The sequence below is a fragment of the Tachypleus tridentatus genome, unplaced genomic scaffold (genome assembly GCF_004210375.1).
Source record: "Tachypleus tridentatus isolate NWPU-2018 unplaced genomic scaffold, ASM421037v1 tig00008259_pilon, whole genome shotgun sequence".
In the NCBI taxonomy this organism is placed as follows: Eukaryota; Metazoa; Arthropoda; class Merostomata; order Xiphosura; family Limulidae; genus Tachypleus; species Tachypleus tridentatus.
In genome coordinates this window covers 1-27,729 of record NW_027467828.1, presented here as the reverse complement: position 1 = coordinate 27,729, position 27,729 = coordinate 1, and the positions used below count along the sequence as shown (strand labels likewise).

The 27,729-nt window shown below is 36.2% G+C and overlaps 1 protein-coding gene across 2 annotated transcripts; it reads right to left on the bottom strand.

Moving 5' to 3' along the window:
- Window positions 1–351: 351 nt before the first annotated feature.
- LOC143243693 (uncharacterized) lies at window positions 352–23,510 on the bottom strand. Of its 2 annotated transcripts, none has more exons than XM_076487338.1 (3): window positions 23,176–23,510; window positions 12,888–13,352; window positions 352–1,519 (listed from the first exon to the last, which is right to left on the bottom strand). In XM_076487338.1, the coding sequence occupies exons 2-3, from the start codon at window positions 13,336–13,338 to the stop codon at window positions 1,509–1,511; spliced, it is 462 nt and encodes a 153-aa protein (XP_076343453.1). In that variant the 5' UTR covers window positions 13,339–13,352; window positions 23,176–23,510; the 3' UTR covers window positions 352–1,508. The 2 variants fall into 2 exon arrangements, with proteins under 2 accessions (XP_076343453.1, XP_076343452.1); XM_076487337.1 differs by lacking the exon at window positions 23,176–23,510 and adding an exon at window positions 14,426–14,568.
- Window positions 23,511–27,729: the final 4,219 nt, after the last annotated feature.

Sequence of the window (27,729 nt, the reverse complement as noted above, 5' to 3'; positions counted from 1 at the left end):
ACGTTCCGACCTTCCTAGGTCATCTTCAGGTTAAGAAAGAGAGAATTTGAATGGGACCGTTTACGGACAACACATGTCTCAGAAACGAAAGTATAAACGGGTACGGGATTGTAGAGGGCGTTGCAGTTGGATGTTAGGTTATTAATTTGTATAGGTATAAAGATGTTCCTTCGTATTGGTTTAATTTTGGTTTTAGTTGCTGTTTTAGGGCTTCTTTGATTTTTCCGTTTGTTTATATTTGTTTCCCTACTTAATATCTGGGTGTTTTGATGGTTATGTTGTGTTTATTTGATTTTCAGTGTTTAAAAACGTGTGAATGTGTTTCTATCCTTATCAATAAAAGTGTTAATACCCATACCAGCCGTTCCGAGATACATTTTTATTTCAAGTGGGTTTCTCGTCCTTAAGAAGATCCACTGTCTTCAAACAGGCTTTCGAAATGTGGCCCTCTATACTTACGTTTATATACAACAGGTTATTTCCGTCCAGTCAACTAGATTTTAATTAGAAATGTATTTAAGAACACAGGCTCAAAGTCTTTACGTAAAACTTATAACTTATGATAATAAATCTAATGGTTACACTTAAAACGTGTCTAACCCTTTATCGTTCTGACTAATAAATGCTTTATTGATAACGATAAACACAATACAGTAGCTAAAACAATCAAGGATTATGTTTTACAAACTTCGTTTAAAGTATGAACTGTTACATTTACCACTATCAAGGACAAATTTAGCAGCAAAAACAATATAGAACTACTTTCCATGAACGTTAAATCTACGATAGTGTTTAAAGACAGTAACTAGTGTTTTTGTAGTTTGTACTGTGACCAATGGAATGTTTAACATATCTGCTTTAATCATACTTTTACTAGAGATTGTTTTGAATTATTATATGTATTTAGGACCACCCTAAATCTTCTAGACTAGTCGATCCTCGTAATATGTTTTTAGGTTTACGGCCGAAAATGTCGTTAAATGGTGAAACAATGATTTCTAATCTTAATAGTTATGAACGTCAAAAAATAGATAGTTTGATATTACTGAAAGTCAAACTCAATTAAACTAAATGGTTAAAGGACGTTAAAATTATTTTTTTCTACGTTTCGTTAACCTGTTCAGTGCCGTAGACGAAATAACTCGTCTAAGCCGATTGGTTACACAGTGCCACGGATGAGTTAATTCGTTCTCGAAAATACCTAACTTCAACGCTAGATGTCAGCACCATACATGCATTTGACCTACTTACAAATTGTTTCACTTTCGATCCAAAATGGCGTTACGAAAAAGTTACAAAATAAAGAAGCATTAGAGTTGTATCGTAGCAGCTGAAATACTTGGCAGTCAACAGGTTAAAGTGGAAGGTTACAAAATGGGCTATCTGCACTCTGTCCATCATGGGAAATCAAGTCCCATATTTTAGCATCGTTGGTCCTAAACTTACGACCGACCTATCGAGGTACTCAAAGCGATGGAGTTCACACTTTGTCAAATTCTCGTTACATTCTACGAAGGACCTGAGAACAAAAAGAAACATGCCCATCGTTGTAAGCTCACACGGAGTCGTAGTTGAAGCATCATATTATTCTAGGGCACACGTAAACAACTGCATAAGCAGACCAATAGTTAAACAGCACATAAGCAAGATTAAAATGAATCTCAAACTGCTGTTTCAATTATTCATATTTTTACACGAATTAGAACTTAATGGTTCAGTTTTTTTGCGCAGAGATACACGAGGGCCATCTGCGCATATCCATCCCCAATTCGGAAGCCATCAGAGGGAAGTCAGTAAGTCAATATTACCAACTGCCTACTCTTGAGTTGCTCTTTGAATATATAAGTCGGTTGAATACCATTGTTATAAAGCACCCACCGTTCCCACATATGAAGCGCATTTTGAAATAAATGAGGCTCTAACCTCGAGCCCCAGAGTTACACTACAGCCACGCTAGTTACATAGCCAAGCCCTGCTCCTCATTGAAAATGAAACAAATAGAGTTTGACGATTCACGTGTAAGAAATATTTTAAAAATACTTAATTTCCTGAAGGTATAGGAGCCCGAATAATGGAGATAAAAACAACTTGGAACTAACTCTTTTAAGATACAAAACACCTGTTCAGTTTAGTTGCACATAAACCCCACTAAATCAGTCCTTAGCCTGAAGTTATTATAATTTATAGAAAAGCTAGTTTCTCCGTAAACAAGATTTTACATACACACACACATTCGTCCCCTTAAAATGAAGTAAAATTCACTAAGCTTAGAAACGGCTGTGTTATTTGACAGTAACTACCCCAACGATATAACAATGAGATACATATATAAGACTTCCCGTATTATTTTACTTTAAGACTATAAATAATTTCCATTAAGCGCTGACTCTCCACTGGCGAGTAACATTAAAGACTGAGTCCTCCGACAGTCTCATTAAATTTCATGATCCCTCCTCTCTTCAAAATTCATATTGTGGAAAGTCTTCACTGAGAGAGCAAACATGCAAACAGAAAAACAGCCTCTCTGAATCAAAATGATCTGGCTCGTTGAAGAAATGGAAATGCCGCGGATTAAGCTAATGGATTTTATCTTTGGAACAGACGCCTGTTTCCATGTGTCATTAGAGTCGTCGTTAAGAAAAGTCTATTATGTGTGATAATAGCGGACTTCTGGTTTCTGTGAAAGTAAGATAAAATACAACAGCTCGAGCCCAATAAACAGTGAAAGTACAGCTACAGTAGGCTTCGGAAATTGTATTTTTTTTATTGAGTCTGATGTTCATTAAATACGAAAGACTTTACGGTAAATGTTGTATGGGAAAAGGATTGCTCGTGGGTTTGTTTTTTTTTAATTTCGCGCAAAGCTACTCGAAGTCTATCTGCGCTAGCCGTTCTTAATTTTGCAGTGTAAGACCAGAGGAAAGTCAGCTAGTCATCACCACCCACCGCCACCTCTTGGGCTACTCTTTTACCAACGAATAGTGCGATTGACCGTCACATTATTACGTCCCCAAGGCTGAAATGGCGAGCATGTTTGGTGCGACCGGGATTCGAACCCGGGACCCTCAGATTACGAGTCGAACGCCTTAACCCACCTGGCCATGCCGGACCTGCTCGTGGGTGTTAATATAAACGAAAGGGAATATTCATGGTGTTAACGTGTTATGTGTTTAGTGTACGAAGGTATCACAGTTAATGATATACAATACAGATTTGCTTGAAGGTAACACAATAATGCGTTATATGTAGGAAAGAATTTGTATGCCTATAGGTATAACAGTGTGCTACAAGTAAGTGTTTGTGGGTGTTATATGTTTGAGAAAGAGAATCCACAATAACTAATGTGTTATATAAACACAGCAATAAAATATTTATGTATATAATGTGTTATACGTAGAAACGTGTGAACAGTTGTCATGTTAACGTGTAATATATACTGGAACGGAAGTGTTTGTGGGTATATATATCTGTTACAAGTTTTAGGAAAGGGTATGTCTGTCGGTCACAATGTGTTACCTGTATAAGGTTTTAAACGTTTTTATGCACTAACATGTTATACTCGCTTCGCTTTTTCTGTGTGGGTATTTGGGTTTGTAAATTTTGAATACCCAGGAGGATCAGGTGGACGAAACCTCTTCCTCCATGTTATATTCATAAGAATGTCAATGTTATTTTAGAGCGAAGCAGCAGATCAAATACAAAAGCGACACCTCTTGGAAGGAATGTGAATGTCATAAAGTAGAAAATAAAATAAAAGGACAAAGCTATGCAAGAGAATTCTTGTTCTGCCTATTCCAATTTTAACATTGTAAGTCTTCAAAGTTACCGCTGAGTCTACAGGAGACTGCTACTTTTAATATAATAATAATAACAATATTATACTTTGAATATTAATGCAAGACTATTAGAAATTAGTAAATAATATGCAAATAACAGAAAGAAAATTCAGTTGCGATTTCGAACTTGCGCACGTAAACATCGACAGCTTCAAACAACACGCGTAGGTAGTTACGTGATCTGGTGGTAAAATTAGACACTAATAGACTAAAATCGAGAGTCACGACTTTACAGAAAAATTACTTTTAACGTGGGGGGGAGAAAATACTTTGAGTATTTTTTAATTTATTAATACTATAATACGGAAAATTAAACATACTATAGTAACACCATAATATCTGGTACGCTGTTTTATTTTTTATAGGCTTATTGTTAATAGCGCGTGAATGGAAAATTCGAGAATTCACAATTCGTGACACGTTACATTCAAAACACATCCTCTACTTTGAGGTTGTCGGTGCACTATAAAACCGATGGTAAAATCTAAATTCAGTTATTTATTATTAATGTTTTATCAACAAAAAAGCCATAAAACCAGAGAAGGAATTCAGTTCCTTTGTTTGGTACGTATTTACTGGTATCAGAACCTACCCGTAATTCAGTTCCTTTGTTTGGTACGTATTTATTGGTATCAGAACCTACCCGTAATTCAGTTCCTTTGTTTGGTACGTATTTATTGGTATCAGAACCTACCCGTAATTCAGTTCCTTTGTTTGGTACGTATCTATTGGTATCAGAACCTACCCGTAATTCAGTTCCTTTGTTTGGTACGTATCTATTGGTATCAGAACCTACAAGAATATACAAAAGATTTCTTTGCTCCGAATGACAAATTGATAGAGACAAAGATTACGTGAATCGCAATTTCATTATTTATAAAATTATATGACTAGAGCTTACATATGCTATAATAATAACAACTTCCGTTCAAAATAATATATATATATATATATATATATATATATATATATAGTGACACCAAAACATCAACCTGTCCATTAACGCAACTAATTAAATATAAATATATATTTCTTACGCTTTGTTTGTTGGTTTTTAAATTTCGCGCAAAGCTACTCGAGGGTTATCTGCGCTAGCCGTCCCTAATTTAGCAGTGTAAGACTAAAGGAAAAGCAGCTGGTCATCACCACCCAGTGCCAACCCTTGGGCTACTCTTTACCAACGAATAGTGGCATTGACCATCACATTATTACGCTCCTACGGCTGAAAAGGCGAGCATGTTTGGTACGACGGGGATGCGAACCCGTGACCCTCGGATTACGAGTCGAGTGTCTTAACCACCTGGCCATGCCGGACCTTAGATAAAGGAAACATGTAGAAATAGGGAAAAATTATATTTTTTAATGTGGGATTTCTTTCAAAAAAACAGGTAACCCAAGGGAATAATTATATATTTTACTGTGGCATTCCTTTCAAGGAAACAGGTAACCCAAAGAAATAATTATATATTTTACTGTGGCATTCCTTTCAAGGAAACAGGTAACCCAAAGAAATAATTATATATTTCACTGTGGCATTCATTTCAAGGAGACAGGTAACAAAAGGGAATAATTATATATTTTACTGTGGCATTTCTTTCAAAGAGGGAAGTAACCAAAGGGAATAATTATATACTTTACTGTGGCATTCCTTTCAAGGAGACAGGTATCCAAAGGGAATAATTATATATTTCACTGTGGCATTTCTTTCAAAGAGAGAAGTAACCAAAGGAAATAATTATATATTTCACTGTGGCATTTCTTTCAATGAAACTTCAATGAAACAGGTAACCAAAGGGAATAATTATATATTTCACTGTGGCATTTCTTTCAAAGAGAGAAGTAACCAAAGGAAATAATTATATATTTCACTGTGGCATTTCTTTCAATGAAACTTCAATGAAACAGGTAACCAAAGGGAATAATTATATATTTCACTGTTGCATTTCTTTCAAAGAGAGAAGTAACCAAAGGAAATAATTATATATTTCACTGTGGCATTTCTTTCAAAGAGTGAAGTAACCAAAGGGAATAATTATACACTTTACTGTGGCATTCCTTTCAAGGAGACAGATATCCAATGGGAATAATTATATATTTCACTGTGGCATTTCTTTCAAAGAGGGAAGTAACCAAAGGAAATAATTATATATTTCACTGTGGCATTTCTTTCAATGAAACTTCAATGAAACAGGTAACCAAAGGAAATAATTATATATTTCACTGTGGCATTTCTTTCAATGAAACAGGTAACAAAAGGGAATAATTATATATTTTACTGTGGCATTTCTTTCAAAGAGTGAAGTAACCAAAGTGAATAATTATATATTTTACTGTGGCATTCCTTTCAAGGAAACAGATAACCCAAAGAAATAATTATATATTTCACTGTGGCATTCATTTCAAGGAGACAGGTAACAAAAGGGAATAATTATATATTTTACTGTGGCATTTCTTTCAAAGAGTGAAGTAACCAAAGGGAATAATTATATACTTTACTGTGGCATTCCTTTCAAGGAGACAGGTATCCAAAGGGAATAATTATATATTTCACTGTGGCATTTCTTTCAAAGAGGGAAGTAACCAAAGGAAATAATTATATATTTTACTGTGGCATTCCTTTCAAGGAAACAGGTAACCCAAAGAAATAATTATATATTTCACTGTTGCATTCATTTCAAGGAGACAGGTAACAAAAGGGAATAATTATATATTTTACTGTGGCATTTCTTTCAAAGAGTGAAGTAACCAAAGGGAATAATTATATACTTTACTGTGGCATTCCTTTCAAGGAGACAGGTATCCAAAGGGAATAATTATATATTTCACTGTGGCATTCCTTTCAAGGAGACAGGTATCCAAAGGGAATAATTATATATTTCACTGTGGCATTTCTTTCAAAGAGGGAAGTAACACAAAGAAATAATTATATATTTCACTGTGGCATTCATTTCAAGGAGACAGGTAACAAAAAGGGGATAATTATATATTTTACTGTGGCATTCCTTTCAAGGAAACAGGTAACCCAAAGAAATAAGTATATATTTCACTGTGGCATTTCTTTCAAAGAGGGAAGTAACCAAAGGAAATAATTATATATTTCACTGTGGCATTTCTTTCAAAGAGGGAAGTAACCAAAGGAAATAATTATATATTTCACTGTGGCATTTCTTTCAAAGAGGGAAGTAACCAAAGGAAATAATTATATATTTCACTGTGGCATTTCTTTCAAAGAGGGAAGTAACCAAAGGGAATAATTATGTATTTCACTGTGGCATTTCTTTCAAAGAGGGAAGTAACCAAAGAGAATAATTATATATTTCACTGTGGCATTTCTTTCAAAGAGAGAAGTAACCAAAGGGAATAATTTTATATATTTTTATATAAAGTCAATATTATCATCATATTTGTTAAAATTGTTATTTTCACACTAAAGGTCGTTAACCGTTAGTCAACACTTGTGTGAAACACCATTACAATGTTTGTTAAAATTGGTAGTTTCACACTAAAGATCGTTAACCAGTTGTCAACATATGTGTATAACACTATCACCTTTCCACAACTAGTTGAGAGTGTAAATGTTTTATTATAACTGTATTCAGATTTATTCTGATAATATATTTCCAAATGTTTACTTAAAAATCCCGAACGTCGTTAATGGGATCCTTAAATGTTACATACGGGAATGGCATCCAATTGAAGTCTGTACCAGTTTGACTATGTGTCTGTGCCTACACTTTAGGGTGGGCTTGATAATGCTTTTGCTCACTTGTGTCGCTTGTCTACTTCCGCTTTCCGCGTTCCCCAAAACTTTTATTCGTATAGCATTTTCAAAACCCATATTTAATGAATACTTGATATTTTTATCTGATGAATACTTGATATTTCTATCTGATGAATACTTGATATTTTTATCTGATGAATACTTGATATTTCTATCTGATGAATACTTGATATTTCTATCTGATGAATACTTGATATTTTTATCTGATGAATACTTGATATTTCTATCTGATGAATACTTGATATTTCTATCTGATGAATACTTGATATTTTATCTGATGAGATGAATACTTGATATTTCTACCTGATGAATACTTGATATTTCTACCTGATGAATACTTGATATTTCTATCTGATGAATACTTGATATTTCTATCTGATGAATACTTGATATTTCTACCTGATGAATACTTGATATTTCTATCTGATGAATACTTGATATTTCTATCTGATGAATACTTGATATTTCTATCTGATGAATACTTGATATTTTTATCTGATGAATACTTGATATTTTTATCTGATGAATACTTGATATTTCTATCTGATGAATACTTGATATTTCTATCTGATGAATACTTGATATTTTTATCTGATGAATACTTGATATTTTTATCTGATGAATACTTGACATTTTATCTGTCCGACACCAGATTGTCTGAACACCACACCGCCATTACTCTGTATGAAACTCTTGCTCACTACAAAGGTCCACTTGCTCTGACGCATTAACGTGTGTTGATTCAAACCACTGGAATCGAACAGACTAAACACTATCTTGAAGGAACCAGATGAATAATTATGATACGCTCGATGAACAAAATTACAAATATTTATTTATAACAACCGAAGTAAATACGGAGAAAATTATGGATGTGAAATAAAACTTCACATTTCTAACCAAACTGATTATGTAAATACAGAAACCTTCTTACGGATGTGTCTGTAATTTTTCACTATCACACAGGTAGGCGATGCATCTATTTTTCAATACTAATGAAAAACTCCATATATCTATGAGTAATTGATAATCTAATAAAACCCTTCGCAAAACGGAAGTTCATTTAAGGTTTATCTCGTAAGACATTAATGACGTAGGTAATCAAATTGGTATTCAAATGAGCCCACAACAAAAGTATACCTTACGCGCTTCAAGCGTTTTCAAACTCAACTAGTCGATTTTATTGAAGGCTTAAAGTGCCTTAAGGTGGAATACCGTGTATATGCCTGACGTTTGAGCAAGCTGGATACATAATAAATTAATCTTTGTGTACGTGTGTAACATTAATTTGAAATTATAAGAGGAAGAAGATATTATTCTTGTACGAAATGGTTTAACGTTATTAAAAAAAAAAAAAACACGACAAAGGATGAACATTGTTAGACGAAGATCAGTGGTCAGTGTTAGTCGCCCACACTGCATATTTACAGCGAGACTATTAGACACTATTAGTTGTTATTATGTTCTGTGTATGTGAAGATATTTCTTATTCACATGTCTACATGAATGTTACAAGTGATTACAACAATACAGTTACAGTCATGTCGGTACCAAGGGAACTAAACAATATAAAACAACAATAAAGTTACAGTCATGTCGGTACCAAGTGAACTAAACAATATAAAACAACGATAAAGTTACAGTCATGTCGGTACCAAGTGAACTAAACAATATCAAACAATGAAAAGTTACAGTCATGTCGGTACCAAGTGAACTCAACAATATAAAATAACGATAAAGTTACAGTCATGTCGGTACCAAGTTAACTAAACAATATAAAATAACGATAAAGTTACAGTCATATCGGTACCAAGTGAAATAAACAATATAAAACAACAATAAAGTTACAGCCATGTCGGTACCAAGTGAACTAAACAACATAAAACAATGATAAAGTTACAGTTATGTCGGTACCAAGTGAGCTCAACAATATAAAATAACGATAAAGTTACAGTCATGTCGGTACCAAGTGAAATAAACAATATATAGCAACGATAAAATTACAGTCATGTCGGTACCAAGTGAACTAAACAATATAAAACAACGATAAAGTTACAGTCATGTCGGTAACAAGTGAACTAAACAGTATAAAGCAACAACAAAATTACAGTCATGTCGGTAACAAGTGAACTAAACAGTATAAAGCAACAACATAATTACAGTCATGTCGGTATCAAGTAAACTAAACTATATAAAACAATGATAAAGTTACAGTTATGTCGGTACCAAGTGAACTAAACAAAATAAAACAATGCTAAAGTTACAGTTATGTCGGTACCAAGTGAGTCAACTATATAAAATAACGATAAAATTACATTCATGTCGGTAACAAGTGAACTAAACAGTATAAAGCAACAACATAATTACAGTCATGTCGGTATCAAGTGAACTAAACAATATCAAATAACGATAAAGTTACAGTCATGTCGGTACCAAGTGAACTAAACAATATAAAACAACATATTTACAATCATGTAGGCACCAATTGAACTAAACAATATAAAATAACGATAAAGTTACAGTCATGTCGGTACCAAGTGAACTAAACAATATAAAATAACGATAAAGTTAGTCATGTCGGTACCAAGTGAACTAAACAATATAAAACAACAATAAAGTTACAGTCATGTCGGTACCAAGGGAACTAAACAATATAAAACAACGATAAAGTTACAGTCATGTCGGTACCAAGTGAACTAAACAATATAAAACAACAATAAAGTTACAGTCATGTCGGTACCAAATGAACTACACAATATAAAACAACGATAAAGTTGCAGTTATGTCGGTACCAAGTAAACAAAACAATATAAAACAACGATAAAGTTGCAGTTATGTCGGTACCAAGTGAGCTCAACAATATAAAACAACAATAAAGTTACAGTCATGTCGGTACCAAGTGAGCTCAACAATATAAAATAACGATAAAATTACATTCATGTCGGTAACAAGTGAACTAAACAGTATAAAGCAACAACATAATTACAGTCATGTCGGTATCAAGTGAACTAAACATATCAAATAACGATAAAGTTACAGTCATGTCGGTACCAAGTGAACTAAACAATATAAAACAACATATTTACAATCATGTAGGCACCAAGTGAACTAAACAATATAAAATAACGATAAAGTTACAGTCATGTCGGTACCAAGTGAACTAAACAATATAAAATAACGATAAAGTTAGTCATGTCGGTACCAAGTGAACTAAACAATATAAAACAACAATAAAGTTACAGTCATGTCAATACCAAGTGAACTAAACAATATAAAACAACAATAAAGTTACAGTCATGTCGGTACCAAGTGAACTAAACAATATAAAACAACGATAAAGTTACAGTCATGTCGGTACCAAGTAAACTAAACAATATAAAACAACGATAAAGTTGCAGTCATGTCGGTACCAAGTGAGCTCAACAATATAAAACAACGATAAAGTTACAGTCATGTCGGTACCAAGTAAACTAAACAATATAAAACAACGATAAAGTTACAGTCATGTCGGTACCAAGTGAACTAAACAATATAAAACAACGATAAAGTTACAGTCATGTCGGTACCAAGTGAACTAAACAATATAAAACAACGATAAAGTTACAGTCATGTCGGTACCAAGTGAGCTCAACAATATAAAACAACAATAAAGTTACAGTCATGTCGGTACCAAGTGAACTAAACAATATAAAACAACAATAAAGTTACAGTCATGTCGGTACCAAGTAAACTAAACAATATAAAACAACAATAAAGTTACAGTCATGTCGGTACCAAGTGAACTAAACAATATAAAACAACGATAAAGTTACAGTCATGTCGGTACCAAGTGAACTAAACAATATAAAACAACAATAAAGTTACAGTCATGTCGGTACCAAGTGAACTAAACAATATAAAACAACGATAAAGTTACAGTCATGTCGGTACCAAGTAAACTAAACAATATAAAACAACGATAAAGTTGCAGTCATGTCGGTACCAAGTGAACTAAACAATATAAAACAACAATAAAGTTACAGTCATGTCGGTACCAAGTGAACTAAACAATATAAAACAACGATAAAGTTACAGTCATGTCGGTACCAAGTAAACTAAACAATATAAAACAACGATAAAGTTGCAGTCATGTCGGTACCAAGTGAGCTCAACAATATAAAACAACGATAAAGTTACAGTCATGTCGGTACCAAGTAAACTAAACAATATAAAACAACGATAAAGTTACAGTTATGTCGGTACCAAGTGAGCTCAACAATATAAAACAACAATAAAGTTACAGTCATGTCAGTACCAAGTGAACTAAACAATATAAACAACATATTTACAATCATGTAGGTTCCAAGTGAACAAAACAATATAAAATAACGATAAAGTTACAGTCATTTCGGTAACAAGTGAACTAAACCAATTAAAACAACAACATAGTTAATCATGTCGGTACCAAGTGAACAAAAAATATATATAACAACGATAAAGTTACAGTCATGTCGGTACCAAGTGAACTAAACAATATATAGCAACGATAAAATTACAGTCATGTTGGTAACAAGTGAACTAAACAATATAAAACAACGATAAAGTTACAGTCATGTCGGTACCAAGTGAACTAAACAATATATAGCAACGATAAAATTACAGTCATGTTGGTAACAAGTGAACTAAACAATATAAAACAATGATAAAGTTACAGTCATGTCGGTAACAAGTGAACTAAACAATATAAAACAATGATAAAGTTACAGTCATGTCGGTAACAAGTGAACTAAACCAATTAAAACAACAACATAGTTAATCATGTCAGTACCAAGTAAACTAAACAATATAAAATAACGATAAAGTTACAGTCATGTCGGTACCAAGTAAACTAAACAATATAAAACAACAATAAAGTTACAGTCATGTCGGTACCAAGTAAACTAAACAATATAAAACAACAATAAAGTTACAGTCATGTCGGTACCAAGTAAACAAAACAATATAAAATAACGATAAAGTTACAGTCGTGTCAGTAACTAGTGTACTAAACCAAATAAAACAACATAGTTACAATCATGTCGGTCTCACACGCACAAGTCAAAATACAAGAAATACAGTCTTTTTCATAATGGATACAAAATAACTTCCAACAATATCCTACATTTACTGCTAAAAATAGAATATTTACTTACTTTAAACTTGATATTGGCTTTCAAGAATCGATAACGTCACACTTGTTACTATTAGGTTGGCTGTATTAAAGTAAACGTAATACCGCTAATTTGTCTTACCATCTGATTGATCGCGCCTGTCTTGATCAAATTTCATTTCTTCGCCTTCATCTCGGAAAATATCACTTTTCCCGAGATTCTCTGTGTTTGTTTCTCCTTTCTGGACTTCTTCGTCCGTCTGGTTCTTAATATTGAACCATGATTTCACGTTCACACGCGAATCGTTCTTTTCACCTCTAGGAAGATTGTTTTCACGTGATTCATCCAAACCGTTTCCATTATCATCACCGCATGCTCCAACCGCCATATCTGATGTCAACTGAAAACCGTTTCTAAGGCTACCGTCACTAAGGTCTGTCAGTCTGAGAACGTTTTGTGAAACAGCCTTCTTCTGCACATTGCTGGATCCAACTCCTTGTGCGTGGCCTCTGAACGTGGGTGCTGCAGAAACATACGATTCAGAGAAATCTTCTGGGTTTGAAATGTCTAAGGATCCTCCTTCTTCTGGCATATCCTCAATTTCAACTGATGACATAAAAGAGAGTAAAACGAACAAGTGTTTTAAATTCGTCATTTTATGACATTTATTATTAATATATCCATGTTACAGTGTCTAAATAGAGACGAGACACGAGTTTTATATCGCAGCAAAATTAAGTTATCGTTGAAAATTACATCAGGTCCGTCAAGAAGTACAAAAAAACCAAAAACAATCACACCTGAAACTTGTTTGAAATAAGTTCACTTCCAAAATTATGTTCGTTTTTGAATCTCGCGCAAAGCTACACGAGGGCTATCTGCGCAAGCCATCCCTAAATCAGCAGTGTAAGACTAGAGGGAAAGTAACTAGTCATCACCACCCACCGCCAACTCCTGGACTACTCTGTTACCAACGAATAGTGGTATTGACCGTAATATTATGACACCCCCACGACTGAAAGGCCCAGGTATTCGAACCCGCGACCTTCAGATTACGAGTCGAACGCTTTAACTCACCTGGTCATGACGGGCCACAAGCAAAGTTGCTCATGGAATAACGGTAGATGATTGTTACTTCCTTTAGTCTATCAGTTCAAAATTAGAAAGCCCTTGACTGTAAGTATGAAGCAAAGTATATTAAATTTTACACGTAAGGAAACACTGGCATAGAAACTGCTCCATACTGTATTCGGACTCTCATTACATTTCATACGTAAATCGTTTCTCTCTTTATTTATCATGCGAATTAATTTACAACAACTAAATGGCCAGGCAGTGGCCCTCGACTCACAATTCGAGGTTCGAATCCCGTTTCCGAACATGCTTGCCCTTTCGGCCGTGGAGGCATTACAACACCTCGGTCAATCCCAATGTTGATTGGTAAAGAGTAGTCCAAGAGTTGGCGGGATCTCGACTCGCAATCTAGTATAGTCACGGGTTCGAATCCCCGTCCCATCAAACATACTCGCCCTTTCAGCCGTAGGGGCGTTATAACACGACGGTCAATCCCACTTCTTGTAACGGTATTACAAAATACAGATTTAGGAAACAATAACTTTCGAAAGTTAGAAGTTATGAGGAACATTATCTTATTCGAGAAGCACTCTGGAGGACCTAACCTTCTAGACCCTCCTTATTTTATGTATTGAAGTTCAGCCCCAGATCTCCCGCGTATAGAGTTATTTATTTTCTGCCGGTGCTCTACATCAGATTAGGACCAGATCGGCCTTCTACACCTCCAATTGTATTGCTTGCAATCAATGATCGTCCACACGCGTTCCAACACTACTTAAACTTGTCTGATTATAGCACGGTTTAAAAAGATTTATGTTATTTGTAGGCAGCTAACCACTCAGGAACTTAATTTCGTAACGAGATTACTCGGTTGAAAAATGTTTAAAAAATCATTCGGAAATAGGAGGGCATTATATGATTAGAAAAATAAAAGTTTGCTTCTAAACCAGTTGATGAACTAGTTCGTAAACAAGTGTTTGCTTCCATCTGATAGAAACCAACGTGATGAAAAAGCAAGCAAGTGATTCAACCAGTTAGTAATAATATCTACTTCGGTGCGATTGAACTTGAAGTTTTAATACGCTCAAATATGTACATTCCAAGTGTACCGTTAACACAGTTTACACGCTGTAAAACTGTAATGGGAAACTTAATACAATAGTGTCTAACAGTTTACTTACTGCCTACTTCCTTCTAAACCTTTCGTTATTTACAGTTTTCAAGTTCAATAATGTGACAGTTGATTCAAAATTATTTATTTAAAAATGTTATAAAGTTGTTTGTTTGTTGTTTATTTTAGCAAAGCCACACTGAGCTATCTGCTGCGTTTACCGCAGGATTCAAACCCGGATTTTAGGATGAATTCTGTAGATTTGCCGATGTCCCATTGCGGGACACGTCATATGATAGCAAAATAATAGATGGAGTAGAATATTTCAGCATTTCATTCCCATCCCCCCAGCATTTCCGTGCAGGGTTAAACACGAGGCCTAACTACACGTACCAATCTCTAATGTTTAGATATAGGTTTGGTTTGTTTTGAATTTCGCGCTAAGCTAATCAAGGGCTATCTGCGCTAGCCGTCCATAATTTAGCAGTGTAAGACCAGAGGGAAGGCAGCTAGTCATCACTACCCACCGCCAACTCTTGGGCTACTCTTTACCAACGAATAGTGGGATTGACCGTCACATTGTAATGCCCCACGGCTGAAAGGGCGAGCATGTTTGGGGCGACCGGGATTCGAACCCGCGACCCTCGGATTACGAGTCGAGTGTCTTAACCACCTGGCCATGCCGGACCTTAGATAAAGGAGCTGCTCCTAGTTGATCTAATAATAATAAAAAAATTGCCAGCCATATTTAACCACAGTCTTAAATCGCAGAAAACGTTTCTGGAGCAACGAGTCGCGAACCTTAAATCTTCGCATTTCAAAGATCGGATACGCTAATCGATCATCAGAGGACGTTCAGTCCTAAAGGTCTACGAAGACGAGGCTGCAATCCGATACTGTTGTATCACAAACATTATACTGAACTGCCTTCAACTCGTCCAACATGGCATCGTTATTATTTGCCATACAGGTTATCAGTTTTTAACAGCACAAAGTAAAACGATCTAAAAGTAATTATTGTGTTGTGCTGATTTGCCATAAGCTGCTAGATAAATGAAACGACGTACGAAACTTTCCATACATCACTGTCGACTATTTAATTAGAAGTTTGAATTATATAAATTAAAGTAACCTGACACCGCAGAACTGCACTGAATATGTTGATGTAATTGCGATTTATCTTTCCTTAAATTTTCTATTAACAGCTACTTCTAAACCCATGTTCGTCTATATAACTTAAGATGGCGTTCTCCGGTTACACGATGTCCAGAAGACGGGAATTGGAAAATTCAATGAGCAAAATACAATAGCTTTTCCCCAGCTAATAAAATATAGACGAGCTTTCTGTTACACGTTTCTCAAATTATTTGACCCCACACACACACACACATACATACTTTGAATCAACTACTTGAATATTTACTGGACATGCCCTGATGCCTTGTTTTCTTCTGTGCTGATTGATTGTGTTATCAGTACGTAAAAGCGTTCGTTTCTTTGGCTTGATTCACGTCTTATTATTTCAGTATTCTGTCTGTCTGTTCCCCCATTGAGTATTCTCTATTCTGTTTGTTTGTTTTTTTTAATTTTAGCAGAGTTACTAGAGGGCTATCTGCGCTAGCCGTCCCTAATTTAGACTAGAGGGAAGGCAGCTAGTCATCACCACCCACAGCCAACTCTTGGGCTACTCTTTTACTAACGAATAGTGGGATTGACCGTCACATTATAACGCCCCCACGGCTGAAAGGGCAGTATTCTCTAAATTTACTGCACGAGTTTCTTTGCTGGCCTGATGAATTATTGGAACTATCGAGTCTTGTTTGTTTAGTTGATAACTGAATTCTAACTTCCTCTAGTGCACTACAATCCACATCCACGTGACGGATCTTCAGGAGGTTTGGTTTAACAACATTCCCTGTGACTGTGGATCCCAAACGGAATAATATGGCTGCACAAGAAACGAGCTGGTAAACTTGTTGCGTGAATATTGTAACAAAACTCTTGCATGGAAGTGTTAACAAATATGTATATATCTTTAGCTTTTACAACTCTGAGGTTCAGTCTTACCATGTCCCATTTGTACCACCAGTGTGCATTCAGTTCGGATTCGACAGAAGACCAGAGAAGAAATCAAAAACTTTTATTTATTCTGTCATGAAATATGAATTATTTAACTTAAAATGTTTAGGAAATGTTGTTGTACATTTATTTTGTGAAATAACAAGGCTGGCATGTCTGTTCGTCTCTTCAGACGTAGGGGTGTGCTAAGTTACGGTTAATCCCACTGTTCGTTGGTAAAAGAGTCGCTCAAGTGGTGGTGTTCACTGCTGCCTTCCCTCCAGTATATCACTGTTAAATTAGGGACAGCTGGCACAAACAGCCCTCGAGTAGCTTTGAACGAAATTAAAAACAAATCAAAATAATTGTCATAATAATCAAGTGGAAATGGTCCCATTCACAAAGCCCATTGAATATCTGTACATGTACTACATAAAATCGATCGTTAGCTTGACATAGTAAATCTGAAGGAACCAATTGTGTATATGTGCCAGTTTCAAAGGAAACATGATCACTCCAAGACATGCTTATATACACATTAGTTCTAGGTCATCAAGACAGAGTTCAGCTACGATACTACATATTTAACAACATGTACAATCATACTATAATAGAACCCTTACTTACATGATATTGAAAAAACTTTTTTATTACGCAATGTTCAACCCCGAACTTCGCGAAATTTTTATTCTGTGTACATGTAGATTTGCAATAGGGGTCACGATTTTCCCATTTTGCCTCTGTTTCCTATCACGGAGAACTTTATTTTGCTCCATTTTCAAGATGCAGAAATAAATAACTTCATGAACAAATTTCACACGGATCTAATGCACTAACGCCATCTATATAAATATAGCAGTACTGTTTATTGTATGTCCATGTAAATCACTTCGCAGAGTGTGGATATATGAGTGTTTTTACTGTGTTCTTTTAACCGCTGCTTCGTCCCTGTCGATGGATCTCCACCAAATTTGACATGAACGTTTGTTGGATCCATGAGAAGATACATGCAAATTTACATTTTCACATTTTGTTTTGCTGTGTTTTTATGGTCTGTAAGACTAGTAAGACTAGAGGGAAGGCAGCTAGTCATCACCACCCACCGCCAACTCTTGGGCTACTCTTTCACCAACGAATAGTGGGATTGACTATCACATTATAACGCCCCCACGGCTGAAAGGGCGAGCATGTTTGGTGCAACCGGGATTCGAAACAAAGATTCGAAGTTAGAATCTCCGGCGTCACAGAATTGCTTAGTTTAATCCAAAATCGCTTTGCTTAGAGTCAGTTTGTACCATTCAGTGTATCTATCATTAATCCAAACTTTAGACAGACTGACATCGATCAAAAAGTACATTGCATCTGATATGATCCTGTGCAATAAATTGGCATTGAACAAATCTGTTGAACGTGCGTATGAAAACCACAAACTGCAAAAACAGTTTAATATTTAAAAACTGATTTGCCCGCTGAATGTCAGTGTAAACCGTTTTTTTTTCCTACATTTACAAAAGTTCCCTGTGTTCGTAAATAAATGTATGGAGTGAAAAACAGATTCTGCTCGCGATATTTTCATTCGTAGCTTTTAAATCTATTGAAAGTATAGGCTTCAGAATCTTCAAGAACGAAAATGATTATTGGAGAATGTTATACAGAAAACCTGTAATAAAGAATAAGTGATAATCATGATTTCGCGCCAATACGTTTCGGCTGGGAGTAAAACACTGAAACAAAGTATCGCAGAAAAACAACACGCGATTTTAACTTTACAATACACATGTAACCGTTTTAAGGGTTATAAAATCACGTTAGACCTATTTTGTTAAAATATGTCGGACAAATCTCCTTGTTATTATTTATTCAGCTGCTGGGAAACCTGCTGGACCGTTGAACACTTGAAGTTTCAACACCTCGTGACTTCCTTGTACGAAACATTTGACCTAAAAACGGACAGGATGACACAACACTTATGACCAAGTTTGTTTTTCACCTAATACAGACGTCGCATCCATGGTAATAAAACCTTAGTAGATATTTTGTGGAGAATCGAATTTTCTGCGGTAATTCGCGAACTTAAGATAACAAAGAAGAAAGGTAAAACCACTCACATATGGGACGAACACAACGCCCTCTCTAATTGTAACTGATCACGCTGTTGAATAATCCGTAATGTTTTGTTGTTTTTATTCCTGTTGTTTTGCTTTCAGGTTTCGCACAAAGCTACACAGAACTGTTTTCTGAGAAATACATAGTTGTCTGTAGCTAGATAGCAGCGACCATCTTTTATCATATTTTACGTTTGTTGAATTTTTGGGCAAAGCTATTCGAGAACTAGCTACGTTACTCATCTCTAAGTTGGACTAGGAGGGGGGCAGCTAATTAATTCCACCCGTCACCATCTCTTCAGTTACTCGAATCAAATATTGAGATTGACCCTCACATTATTACGCCCCCACAGCTGAGAGGGTGAGAGTGTTCGATGACGGGATTCGAACCCGCGGGTTTCGTATCGAGCACCATAACCTCCAGGTCTTGTTAGGCTTGGACTAGCCTTATCTAACAGAAGTCTAAAATTTGGCCTTAAATCTTATAGAGCACCCGAAGCATTTCTGCGGCAACGGGATGCAAGCCATGAACCCTTAGATTCGCAGTCACATTAACTAATAGTTCATGTCCAGCCCATACCAAAGTTTATTCATCCTATTACAAAATCCCATGTACTACAATTATTCTGTACTACAAGAAAGCTTGCTTGTACTACAACTATTCTGTACTACATGAAAGCTTGCTTGTACTACAACTATTCTGTACCACAAGAAAGCTTGCTTGTACTACAACTATTCTGTAGTACATGAAAGCTTGCTTGTACTACAACTATTCTGTACTACGTGAAAGCTTGCTTGTACTACAACTATTCTGTACTACATGAAAGCTTGCTTGTACTACAACTATTCTGTACCACAAGAAAGCTTGCTTGTACTACAACTATTCTGTACTACATAGTAACGTGGTAGTCTTTTTCTTTATTAGTTATTTCAACACGACTGGTTTTATAAATACAGCAGCTAACTGGGCGTGAATATTTGTTACGCGAATTCACCGTGATAGCAGAAAGAACAAACGAATCCGCCAATAAACAAGATATCGTCATAAAATAAGCTGAAACGTTTCTCATTGTTCTTTAAAAGTTATGATTTTCTGGGTTATGAAACTAAACTTTCAAAGCTGGATCAAATGCCGGATTAAAAAAAAAAAATTCCAGCAACTACGTTCGCACTGTTGGTTTTCTATAAATGTAAGTTAACATTTACTGAAACGTACGATATTTTTTTAAAGGTTACAAATTATTCAGATTAAAAATAAAACAAACTTAATGTTCCATTAACGTTTTATCGTTCCAGTTGTTTCCTTGAGTAACCTGGCTTTATATTTACAATTACTGTTGCTATAACCAGGTAACTGGGGTGACCTCAGGTGACAATGTTTATTTTTCATTTGTGTTTTTGTTTGTTTTGATTTTGTGCAAAGCTACACGAGGGCTATCTGCGCTAGCCATCCCTAATTCAGCAGTTTATGACTAGAGGGAAGGCAGCTAGTCACCATCACCCACCGTCAACTCTTGGGTTACTCTTTTACCAACGAATAGTGGGATTAACCGTCACATTATAACGCCCCACGGCTGAAAGGGTGAGCATGTTTGGTGCGACGGGGATTTCATTTGTGAAAAGGTCAGCCATTATAATGTTTCATTACCACCAAATACAGAAAGTTGTGACAGGCAAGAGATCATTTAATAACAAATAAAACGGAAAATAACTGAATACAGTTAAAGGCTCTCTGAACGAAACGACGACAAAAACAGCTGACAATTTGTTATCCGTATCCAACAAGCAAAAATATAAATGTGACTTAATTGAACTACATCGGTTAACAACGTTTCGATACTTTAAGCATGTGTAATTTAACCTGTTGACTGCCAAGTATTTCAGCTGCTACAAGACAACTCTAATGCTTCTTCATTTTGTAACTTTTTCGTGAAGCCATTTTGGATCGAAAGTGAAACAATTTGTAAGTAGGTCAAGTGCATGTATGACAAGTGCTGACATCTAGCGTTGAAGTTAGGTGCGAATTAACTCGTTCGTGGCATTGTGTTACAGATCGGCTTGGACAAGTTATCTCGTATACGGCACTGAACAGGTTAATATCTACTTAAAAAATAAAATGTGGCATTGGTCCTTGTGAAACGTGTTTATTCAGGTTGGTCATGACGGTGACAGAATACGCTCAAGCTAGGTACTAAAATCATGTTCATGTACAGAGAGACTACGGCAAGTATGAATGTTTGTGTCGTGTCTATTTCCTTCTTATTCCATCTTGTTGATGCATCAGTTTCAGTGCGACTATAAAAAAAATACATAAAGAAAAAAAATGAAGGAAAAACACGTACACCATCAAAACGAAAGATCTAATTATGGTTAATGTCTAAAACAGAGAAGAGATAAGTTAAGCCTAAGCTTAGGGGCAGATATAACAGATCTTTTAGAAATGTGCTTTCTCTTCGCTCTGTTCGTGATTTGAGGGCCCTGGTGGAATTATAAAAGCAACATAGAGGGTGAGGGGGAAGGATAAAAAATAAATAAGAGAAACGTAGAAGTAAAGAAGGTTTCTTTATTTGTTTGGAATTAAGCACAAAGCTATACAATGGCTATCTATTCTCTCTCCCACCACGGGAATCGAAACCCGGTTTCTAGAAGTATAAGCAGAAAGGGATGGAAATAAGGATGGCTCATGTCTTCCGTTAATTAACAATAGCCTAAAGTCATATATATATATATATATATACACCGATCTTAAATGTTTGAAACCCATCCCCAGTGGTATGTCTGCGGATTTCTAACATTAGAAACCAAAGCGGTTTCAATACCCGTGGTGGGCACAGTACAGCCAGCCAGCCAGCCCATCGTGCAACTACAAAACAAAAACGTAACGTAAATGTTGAGTTTACCCAATTATAAATAAACAAAGTCACATTGGCTTAGATATATGTAAACAAAAATGAAAAACACAACTTATTAACTGTTGCTGTCTGAATATTTTTGGTTAAAGGCTATTTATGATTAGAATATACAAAAATATTCATTAGAAATGTATGCGATTTAATATATCTTCTTAATTAAAAAAAACAACAACAACAAGCCTAGAATGTAGTACACCTGGCGAGCACTTTTAAAGTTACTGATCAATTAACATCAACAACATAAACATCTGGTGACAGGAATCCATATATCAAACGTGCAAAGACGACTTATTTGTTTGTTGTTGTTAAGCGCAAAGCTACATCATGGGCTACCTTGTGCTGTGCCAACTACTGGTATCGAAACCCGGATTTTAGCGTTAGAAGCCCCCTGACTTGACACTAAGTCACTAAGGGGTTGAGCCTACAGACGATCTCTTTTGTAAGAGTCCCTAGTATAGCAGTGCAAGACTAGATTTTAGGCTTAGGTTTAGTTTGAATTTCGCGCAAAGCTACACGAGGGTTATCTGCGCTAGACGTCCCTAATTTAGCAGTGTAAGACTAGAGGGAAAGCAGCTCGTCATCACCACCCACCGCCAACTCTTGGTCTACTCTTTTACCAACGAATAGTGGGACTGAAAGTTATACTATAACGTCCTCACGGCTGAAAGGACGAGCATGTTTGGTATAATGGGGATTCGAATCCGCGACCCTCAGATTACGAGTCCAATGCCTAACCATGAACTACCTTGAAGATACTTTAACGTAAATACGTTAAGCTGTTTTAGTTGACGTATCTTTCGTCAAGTGAGCGTTAAGCTAATTAATACTTCGATTAAGAAAACTAAAGGTTTTACTTTTGTTTATAGCAAAACGTTTATACACGGATCTCTCGTCTGTTACTAAGTTTCTCCTCTGAAAAATAATTCACTGCCGTTGCGCTAAAAAATGGATTAGAAAACAAAATCAAAGAGTCTTACGCGCAAAATCCTTAACATTTTGTTAACTGACAAACAACCCCTAGTGGTAACATTGTTAAATTCTACGGTAAAGACTGGTTATGTGATGAAACACAAACCATTCATCTATTAGTAACTTACGGCTCTAGTTTTAGTAACACGTTGGGTAAAAACGCCGTCGAAACCGAAAATGAATAAAAACATAACTCTCACCTTCAGGGTTTCGAAGTTATCGTTCGTTAGCACGTGCCATAACTGGAAAATTAAGCCTTTTCCTCAGATCTCTAATTAAAGGCATCTCTTTCCTAGCAAGACGATTCCGAATTTCGAAAATACCTTTCGAACGAGGTCGTGGGCTTTTTGTTAGCAGTTTGACTGAACCACCTACATAGGACAACTTACATCATGAAGCTTCTAAGTTATCGATTGGCTATTCGCTGTTAAATGACATTTAATGTGCACGCGCACAAGCACTTATACCGCGTTTCGATGAGAACGCGAGCTAACAAATGCGCGTAACCTTCCAGTATTTCTGCCGTTACATCATTTATACGTCAAGAACTTGAAGCTAATGCTAGTTATTAGGTTCTGTGTTTAATATCTCTTTCTACTCATTTATTTCTGAACTCATGGAAAATGAAACGACGAGATAATGAAACTTTTTTTTATTTTCCTCAAACACTGAAATTCAATTTATATTTTCTTTGAAGCACTTGCCGGAATCGAGTTTTGTTCCTGCTATAAAATTCGTAATTTGAAAACACGTTCTGGCCTCAACTGAATCTCTTCTTAACACGACATAAATCAAATTATGTCGCGAGTTTTATAAATCATTCAACTTGATTAAACTATAAGTTCTCTCCAGCAAGACATAATAATAAACGAGTCTTCTTAGCATCTTGGTAAATATAATTTTAGTTTTGGTTATCCAGGTAAGTTTCCTTTAAAATGCTATCTGCATCTTAAAACTAGCAAAAAAAAACACAAAAAAAAACGTTGTTACTTCAACGTTATTAAAACAAAAATAATATATTATTGTATAACATTCAATTTAATTGTTTAAAATACTTCTGTTTGGATACGTATCTTAGTTGAAAGATGTAGGGGGAGCCACAAGACGTTTCTAAGATGTATGTATTAAGCTATTTGTGTACTATTCTTCCTCTTTCCCAGTATCCAGAGTATAAAGCTGTAAACGAACGTTGAACATCATGTGCCCCTAGATAAATAAAGCTGTATAGATCATTACGCGGTTTTAATTTACGAAATTTGATTTGTTTGGTTTCAATGTCGCGCAAAGCTACACGAGGGCCACCTGCGCTAGCCGTCCCTAACTTAGCAGTGCAAGACAAGAGAGAAGGCAGCTAGCTGGTCACTACTACCCACCGCCAACGATCACAAATCAAATGGCGCTCGACTCGTAACCTGAAAGTCGCGGGTTCGAATCCCCGTCACATTAAATATGTTCGCCCTTTCAGTTGTGGGGGCGTTATAATTCCACGGCCAATCACACTATTCGTTTGTAAAAGAGTAGCCCTAGAGTTTATAAGTTTCACAGAAATCTGAGAGCTTTAAAATGAAGTGCATCAACTAGTCGTAATCGGTGAAATTAAAGAAAGAAAAATATCATAATATAAGACCAGTTGACATGCTTCGTTTTAAAGGTCTCAGATTTCTGTGAAACTAATAGATTACAAAGGAAATATACATATGTATATACACAAAACGAAACTCGTTTATTTGATGTACTGTGTATTCATCTAACATTTACGAGTTTCTAAATTCCCACTGTAACTTGTTTGAAATCAACTCTAGGCTTATGGTATTAGAACTTTCTAAAACGAACACAAGTCAAGAATCCTCTTATGCGTCACAACTGTAAAGACGCCATGTTGGGAAATAATTATGTAATAAAACAAAAATGTTATGAGCTATTGATGAGTTACAATCAAAACCACCGCATCTTCTGTAACGAGACATATCGAGCGTTGGTGGTATGGTACAATGAAAAACGTAAACCTAACTGTGAAGGCTAATATGGGAAAAACAAACACGTTAAAAATAATTATTTCATTTAATTCATCATTCGATATTAATATATTGTATTTAAAAAACAACTATATAAACACTTTATGTTGTATCACAAGTAGCAGTTCATCTACAGAGAAACTGATGCTGGATCACAAGTAACAGTTCATCCATAAAGAGAACTGATGCTGGATCACAAGTTGCAGTTCATCCATAAACACAACTGATGTTGTATCACAAGTAACAGTTCATCTATAGAGAGAACTGATGCTGGATCACAAGTAACAGTTCATCCATAAAGAGAACTGATGCTGAATCACAAGTAACAGTTCATCCATAAAGAAAACTGATGCTGAATCACAAGTAACAGTTCATCCATAAAGAAAACTGATGCTGAATCACAAGTAGCAGTTCATCCATAAAGAGAACTGATGCTGAATCACAAGTAGCAGTTCATCCATAAAGAGAACTGATGCTGGATCACAAGTAGCAGTTCATCCATAAAGAGAACTGATGCTGGATCACAAGTAGCAGTTCATCCATAAAGAGAACTGATGCTGAATCACAAGTAGCAGTTCATAGCAGTTCATCCATAAAGAAAACTGATGCTGGATCACAAGTAACAGTTCATCCATAAAGAAAGTGATGCTGGATCACAAGTAGCAGTTCATCCATAAAGAAAACTGATGCTGGATCACAAGTAGCAGTTCATCAATAAAGAAGAACTGATGCTGGATCACAAGTAGCAGTTCATCCACAGAGAACTGATGCTGGATCGCAGTAGCAGTTCATCCATAAAGAGAACTGATGCTGAATCAAGTAGCAGTTCATCTATAAAGAACGATGCTGAATCAGGTAGCAGTTCATCTATAAAGAGAACTGATGCTGGATCACAAGTAGCAGTTCATTCATAAAGAGAACTGATTCTGCGACAGATAAGGTATAACAAAACAGCTAAAGAGGTGAATACAAACTACACGGAATATATCGATAAACGTTATATTTTGTGGCTTTTTTTTTAGGAAGGGTGGAGATGAAAAAATAGAAAGCCAAAAAAAAAACGAAAGAAAAACAAAAAAATGTGGATTGTTTGTTTCTGAATTTCGCGCAAAGTTACACTAGGACTATCTGCGCTAGCCGTTCCTATTTAGCAGTGTAAGACTAGAGGGAAGACCACTAGTCATCACCAAACACCGCTAACTCTTTGGTGCGACGGGGTTTTGAACCCGCGACCCTCAGATTACGAGTCGAGTGCCTTAACCACCTGGACATTGCGGAATATGGAAATCAAATAAATGTGTGCTATTAAACCAAGGGAACATTTACACACACACACACCCGTCTTCCCCAAAGGAATATTTACACACACACACACCCGTCTTCCCAAGGGAATATTTACACACACACACCGTCTTCCCCAAAGGAATATTTACACACACACACACACACACCGTCTTCCCCAAAGGAATATTTACACACACACACGTCTTCCCCAGAAGGGAATATTTACACACACACACACCCGTCTTCCCAAGGGATATTTACACACACACCTGTCTTCCCCAAGGGATATTTACACACACACACCCGTCTTCTAAAGGATGTTTACACACACCGGTGAGGAATATTACACACACACACACCTGTCTTCCCCAGAGGAATATTTACACACACACACACCTGTCTTCCCCAAATGGATATTTACACACACACACCTGTCTTCCCCTAAATGGATATTTACACACACACACACACACACCTGTCTTCCCCAGAGGACATATTTACACACACACACACTTACCTTGTCTTCCCCAAGGGATATTTACACACACACACACCTGTCTTCCCCTTAGAGGGATGTTTGCACACACACACACCTGTCTTCCCTAGGGGATATTTACACACACACACACCGTCTTCCCCAGAGGGATATTTACACGCACACGTCACACACACACACACACACACTGCCTTCCCTGGTGGATTTTAATACACTGCCGCACCCGTCTTCCCCAAATGGATATTTACACACACACACCCGTCTTCCCCAGGGAATATTTACACACGCACACACCCGTCTTCCCTCAAGGGAGATATTTACACACACACCTGTCCTTTCCACCAGAGGGAATATTTACACACACACACCTGTCTTCCCTAAGGGATATTTTACACACACACACACACCCCAAAGTCTTCCCACCCGTCTTCAATGGATATTTACACACACACACACACCCGTCTATTACACTAAGGAATATTTTTTTGCCGTCTTCCCTAATGGGATATTTACACACACACACCCATCTTCTCCAAGGGAATATTTACACCCACACACACACCTGTCTTCCCTAAATGAATATTTACACACACACACACACGTCTTCCCTAAGGGAATATTTACACACACACACACACACACCGGTCTTCCCCAATGGAATATTTACACACACACACACATATATTTCTGATGGGATGTTTACACACACACGCACCGTCTATATTTCCCTGATGGATGTTGCACACACACACACGTCTTCAGGATATTCCCTGAGGGAATATTTACACACACGCACGCCGTCTTCCCCTGAGGGATATTTACACACACACCGTCTTCTAGGGAATGTTTACACACACACACACCGTTTCCCCAAGGGATATTTACACACGCTCTCTTAAGGGGATATTTTACACGCACACTTGGCACTTCTTCCCCAAGGGATGTTTTTACACACTACC

Coding starts and splice junctions, on each gene's coding strand:
- LOC143243693 (XM_076487338.1), bottom strand. CDS start 13,338: ATGCCAGAAGAAGGAGGATCCTTAGACATTTCAAACCCAGAAGATTTC.